The 6182-nt window shown below is 52.0% G+C and overlaps 1 protein-coding gene across 1 annotated transcript in view; it reads right to left on the bottom strand.

Moving 5' to 3' along the window:
• LOC9648022 (transcription elongation factor SPT6-like) overlaps positions 1–2513 on the bottom strand; it is a 6358-nt gene extending 3845 nt beyond the window's left edge. Inside the window, exons 1-12 of the mRNA XM_024664055.1 lie at positions 2397–2513; positions 2283–2349; positions 1964–2215; positions 1807–1893; positions 1606–1747; positions 1467–1548; positions 1258–1405; positions 1082–1202; positions 751–1030; positions 499–690; positions 333–446; positions 10–277 (exon numbers count right to left, since the gene is read on the bottom strand). Of these exons, the coding sequence (XP_024519823.1) occupies positions 10–277; positions 333–446; positions 499–690; positions 751–1030; positions 1082–1202; positions 1258–1405; positions 1467–1548; positions 1606–1747; positions 1807–1893; positions 1964–1979 (1450 nt within the window). The 5' untranslated portion in view covers positions 1980–2215; positions 2283–2349; positions 2397–2513. The remainder of the gene's footprint in view (positions 1–9; positions 278–332; positions 447–498; positions 691–750; positions 1031–1081; positions 1203–1257; positions 1406–1466; positions 1549–1605; positions 1748–1806; positions 1894–1963; positions 2216–2282; positions 2350–2396) is intronic.
• Positions 2514–6182: the final 3669 nt, after the last annotated feature.

Below are 6182 nucleotides of genomic sequence, written 5' to 3'. Positions count from 1 at the left end.
CATGTTTGCGGCAGACACTGTAGAAGGAACGACGTTTTGGCCGTCGAAACTTCCCTTCCTCGACCTCAACTTCATCGGGTGGACAGTAGAGATTAAACTTTGCATCGATGTCGTCAACACATTGCTCGGACGGCGCGTCCATAAGAGACTCGAGTATCCTACTAAGAAACTCGGCATTCTGATCACCAGCACGCTTTACATAAGCATCTTTAAGGGCCGACTTTCGTCGCTGAAGTAGCAACCATTTCTTATCCCAATACTGTACTATCCAAAGCACCTGAAAGAAATAAAAAAAACATTCACGAGTGTGTTGTGGCTAGAATATAACGTACTTTATAATGCCGAAGAGTTGGTCTTGCTTCGTCCCCATCTGCGTCTATTGACTCTTGTTCCTCATAGATAAGATCTTTGCACATCTCCTTACGATACATCCCTATGAAAGGGACCTATTCTTGAGAGCATTAGGGACGAAAGAATGTGAAAACGAAGAGTAGTTACCTCTACTTCATGAAGAAGCTGTATGACGTTTGCTATTTGCTTGATCACCTCTACCTTGTCGGTATTTACAACATGTTGTAACTCCGGCCTCTGATCAGGAAGAGCAAACTTGCCAAATGCCCGTTCGTAAACCCATTCTGCCTCCCTAGCAATCTCCGCTTGTGGAAGTGGGAGGATAATTTCAGCCATGGGCTGCACGAAAGAAAAAACAATCTAGTGTAAGACAACTGGAAACTTCGAAGAGAATGTTACCTGAAGCCTTTCAGCAATGTCCGTTTCACGAATTCGGTCATCATTTTCTGTCATGTACTTCTCTTCCAAAACACTCGGTTCAAATTCCTTCGCAAGTCTTCCTCGACCAGCATCATCCTCGTCATGAGCACCTTCTTCTCTTTCTGCTTCGGAAACACGTATGCGCCGGTCCTCCAGCAGTTGCGACACATCACCAAAAATTTCCTGAGCCTCCTGAAGGGCACTTGATGATATTCCTGGTGCTTGCCGGGAATACTTCTTCTTTTTGGGCCTCTTAGTTCTGTACACACGATGTTAAAACCTTGCTAGCACTTCAAAGGCGTAAGCAGACCTCACAAGCTGGCCATTCTCGTCTGTCTCGTCTTCATCAACGATAAAGTCAGCCATTTCGTCCTCTTCGCCGAGGTCATCCTCCCCTTGCTCTTCTTCAGCAACATCTTCAGGAGCGACACCTGACCAAGCACCCCCTAAGTTCACAGGAACATGTGTAACGCATAAAAGCTCTACCTTCATCATCACCAAAAAGCGTGTATTTAAGGGCCTCTTCAGCTGTGCGCCCTCGCCTTCCTCCTTCCTCGTCCTCCTCTTCATCAGAAAGGCCGACAGCACCTCCCTCTGTTCTCGCTTTCTTAAGTCTCTTAAACTTTTTATTTTCCTGCCAAAAAGCCTTCATCAACAAACAAGCAAAGAGAAAAAAAAAAAACTCGCAAACACACCGACTGGGAAGGCCTCTTAAACCGGACGCTTGCCTCCTCCAGGAGATCGTAATCGTCTTCATCCAGTTGATCATTGTGCTCTCTAGAGGCACAAGCACGGCTTGAAAACTACATTCGAAGACACAAAGCAAACTCAAACCTCTTCTTTCGTTTCTTCTTCTTGACTCGCTCTTCCTCGTCAGTCGCTTGCCGGGCATCATCCTCTGCTTCCTCCGGTTCCTCTTCCTCTTCCTCATCTCCATCGATTATAAAATCATCCTTCTCGTATTCATCCTGTCCCTCTGCGAATTTCTCCGAGAATTGAACCAAAACCCGAAAATGCAAGCCGCAAATCACCTACCTTCCTCGTCTTCGTCATCATCGTCCAATCTCTCGGGCGCTTCCTCTTCTTCTTCTTCTCCCTCGTCGTCCCGCTCGTAATCATCGTCTACACACACCCCAGCGGCTCTAGGAGACCAAAGAGAGGAGGAAGAAAGAAGGAGCGCGCTGCTACATACCTTCCCGGACGCCCATTGCTCTGCCACTGCCCTAACCTAAACCCTGCTAAGGGCTTTTATATAGTGAAAGTTTTGTTTTAATTAAACACCCATTACTTTGTTAACTATCACCTCACAGGGATTTTGATCCAGCCATTGGCAAATCCCAGCGCCAGGATAACGAAGGGAGTGGAGAAGCCAAATATGACGATGTATGGCAACAGCGTCGACATTGGCCCTCTACCTTCACGCTCGGCGGCCGATTGCCAGTACCTATAGAGATCGATCAAAGCAAAAACACTCTCACTTCTTTGCAAGAATCCAAAAGGAAATCACTCACTCTTCCGGTTCCTCTTCCTTGGTTATGAACTTTCTCTTCTCCTTGCTGCTGCTTCCTCCATCGCCCCCTGCCGAAGTTAATGAATTCACGCACAGCCCAAGAAGCAATCCATACCGAAGAGAGCGCAGGTCCCTCGCCATGACTTGCCAGGCGAATGTAGCTTCTTGTCCAGTGTTGGAGACGCTAGCAGCAGCAGCTTCAAGCGCGGCTTCGTCGTAAGCAGACGCGATACCACCGGAAGAGGAGCCACCGCGAGCCAAGCAGCAGCCATGGACGAAACTCTGAGAGCTCAATCCACTCGACTGTCTCTTTCGCTCAGCCTCGACTCGTCTCTGTTTAGTAGCAAAGACGAGCTTTGTTTTTGTTGTGGCTTTTTATGTCGTCGCCACAAGTTCCTTGTAGCCCCTGAAGATATCCCGTGCCTCGGGGTGGCAATCCAGAAACATGTCCTCGAACACTTGGCGGCGCATATGCAGGTAGCAAGGCGGGTAGTCCTGCTTGATGATGTGCTTGGCTTTGAGCCATGCAACCAGCCTGTGCCGCGGCTTCACCCTGTCCTCCAAGTCGTAGCCGAAAAACTGCGGGAACTTGAGCAGCTCGTCCATGTCGAGCTGCATGTCCTTGAGCAGATACTCAGTGGTGGCCATCACGCGCTGGTCATCCCTGTACAGCAGCGGCATCCGGACCTGGACCAGCGTCTTGAGTTGCTTCTCCGTGATTCCCAATCGCCTCAGCCGCTCCAGCCGAGATTCTATGAAACCGATGGGAACGGCCATCGCATAGACGAGTATCTCGTTGAAGGCATCGCTGTGCCTCCGGAATCCCAGCTCCTCGAAGTACTTGACTTTCTCGTCCACGAACTCAACGCTCTCGCCCAGCACCGACGGCCGTCGACGGAGGAACGCTGCCAGTCCCCGGGTGGTGAAGCCCAAGCTCGACTTGAAATACTCGATCACGGGCTTCACTTGCGTGTTGATGTCGTAGTTCATGATGGCCGGATGCTTGGTGAGCATGGTAGCCAAGTCGTGCTGCTCCACCCGAAGGCTCTTGTAGAACGCAAGCCGGGTTTTGACTTCATCGAGCTTGAGTCCCATGAACTCCGGATACACGTACATGATGTCCGCCAGCTGCGACGACTTCACTCCCAGGAAGAGCAAGAAGTTGGCCTTGCGACGGAGGCAAGTGCTTACCATGTCGCTCAGCAGCTGCGGGCATTTGCACAGCAGAGCACCAAGGCTCTTGCGACGAAAACCGAGGCCGTCCAGAAACTCCACCTTGGGGATGATGTTGCTCTCGAGGCTGTAAGCCAGCACCCGGGGATTCTTGAGTACGATCCTCTTGGCGTGAGCGCGCTGGACGCCGATTCCCTTGAGATACTCCACCTTGTTGATGACGCTCTTGTCCAGGTTGAGCACCAGCAAGCGAGGAAACCTGGTCACCAGCGAGAGCAACTCGTCGTCCTCCAGCAGCAGCACCGTCTTGAAGTACTTCACAATCTGCGTCAACTTTGCGATGTTACAGCCGACCAGAACAGCCGGATCATCGCGCACCATCTTGATCGCCGCCTCCTTGGACGCGCCAACTTGCTCCTGGATCGCCACCACCAGCGCCTCGGCATTCACCTGGCTCAGAACCTCCACCCGCGTGGGAGCATCCGTGATGATCTTGCCAATCACCGTCTTCGCGACACCGAGTCTCTCTAGCTGCTGGATCACCGGTCTCAGCTCCTCTTCCAGCTCCACGCGGAAAACCCAGGGACAATGGTACACGGCCTCTCCCAGCTCCCTGGGGCCTAACCCGAGCTCGGAGAGGATCCCGACCGTGTCCAAGCAGTCTCTCAGACTGTAGTGGAGAATTTGCCTGTTCCTCTTGAGCAAGTGCCAGAAGTTCCTCTTGGGAATGCCTTTGCCTTCCATGGCCTTGGCAGTGCGGAGCAGTCCCATGTCTCCACAGAGATCCACGCGAGGAAAGATCAGGGAGTCATTGGCGCTAGCCATGCCAATGCTCTCCAGGAAAGGCTCCATCTCATCCACACCTTCCTTTTGCATCACTGCTTCCACCCACGTCCTCACCTGATCGTAGCTGCGCTCTTGCTGCTGCTGCTGCTGCTGATCGCCACCACCTCGCAAGCGCTGCACCACGGAATTGATGTAGTTTGGAGCACCAGTGCTGATGAAGACGGCGTCGTCCAGCGGCACTCCACGCCGGAAGTGGAGATAGTTTTGCAGCGCCATTGCCACGGCCTGGCGGATGCGGCAATCGGAAGGTGAAGGGCGCGAGGGCGACGAGGAAGAGGACCATGCGGCACCGGCGCCATACGTGAATCCATACAGCGCCTTGACGTAGTCGCATTTGGAGGCCACATCGGTGGAGAGAGCGCTGCCGCTACTGCCGCTGATGATCCCAATGCCGCCGCCGCCGCAGCCGCTACTGCTGCTGCTGCTCTCCACCAGCGAGCACAGGAAGCGATGGCCGTGGCGGGCAGCGACGATCCTGGCGAATGCGGCCATTTCCTCTCACCCCATTCCTCTAGAACCCTAAAACCCTTGGCATTTTTCTTAATCGACATCAACTTTACTCGATCTCATTTGACCATAAATTTGGTCTCAAATAAAAGCAAACCAAGAACTATTCCTGGTGATTCGGATTCATGTCACAGCCCTCAGAGACGGTCGATAAACTACCGCTCCACTGTAATCATCCATGAGCTCGGCAGGTATCTGGCTCCAAGTGTTTGCGTTCAGGTCGTAAACCACAACTGGACTCTCCTCCGAGAAGCAAACAAGATTGCCATCGGCAGCAGTCTTCACTTGAAAGATACAACGATATAATCCCTTCTTTAGAATGCTGATTATAGGCACAACAGAAACTGTAACCAAGCTGCCATTGTTGTCAACTCTCCACACACCAAAACCATTCACTCCTTTATAATTTCCTGCATACACCCAGGCGCTTGCAAAGTATTGCTGACCATTGTACTCCCATAGCCTTGACGTGCACCATCCCGGCTGTGGCAAAACGCAGTGGAATTTTCTTTTGAGGCCTGTTGTGAACCTGAGGCTGCGCACTATACTCCCATTGCTCCACTCACAGCGTCTGATGTCATACATACCCAAAGTGGTGAGGTCGTAATAGAAGTCGTCCATGCCTGGGAATGTGGGGGTGTTACTCCCAAGGTTCATGTTGAGCAGCTCCGCTTTCTTGGTTCTCTCTTTGACGTGAGCTTGCGAGAAGTGCAGCATGCCTAGTGCCGACCACACTCGAGTGGCCGAGTCGTACACGTAGCCAGTGTGGCCCATTGCAGCAGCGCCCGAGTGGTGCACGCCCAGCTTGAAGAAACCACTGCCATCGTCCACAAACATCGCAAAGTCGTTGATGGTCGCTGCTTCTTCTGTGTGCTTCCACTGCAGCGCTGGTATCTCCGTCCATTCCCAGGTGAGTGGATTACCGACCAGGAAATAGTACTCGAGCGCTTGTGGTGGTACAAAAACACGGGGCACGCAGTGGAGGCATACAAGGCCGCCAGCAGAAGCCACGACCTTAGCAAAAGCAAAGGATTCCTGCACTGGGGGTAGCTTGAGCTCTCGCCTGTTACCCAACGCTCCAAACGCATAGCAGCGCTCGTGCCCAAAGGAGCTTGTCATGATCCGGGGGGCCGCTCTGACACCAGCGTTGCGGCACCACAGGTGGCGAAAGGTGTGCGACTTGATGATGGACTTCCATGACTTGCAAACGACCAAGCAACTCGACAGCGTTGCCAGGTCCACAAAGCTCAAAATCCTCTCCAAAGTATCATCCTGGGTGATGGACTCCATCCCTTTGCTTGAAGGCTTAGGATCCAAAAGTTATAAACCCAAAAGGATTTTTCTTTGAACTTTAAAGGTTTTTTTAAGACTTACA

The sequence above is a fragment of the Selaginella moellendorffii genome, unplaced genomic scaffold (genome assembly GCF_000143415.4).
Source record: "Selaginella moellendorffii unplaced genomic scaffold, v1.0 SELMOscaffold_106, whole genome shotgun sequence".
In the NCBI taxonomy this organism is placed as follows: domain Eukaryota; kingdom Viridiplantae; phylum Streptophyta; class Lycopodiopsida; order Selaginellales; family Selaginellaceae; genus Selaginella; species Selaginella moellendorffii.
This window is presented reverse-complemented; position numbering and strand designations above follow the sequence as displayed.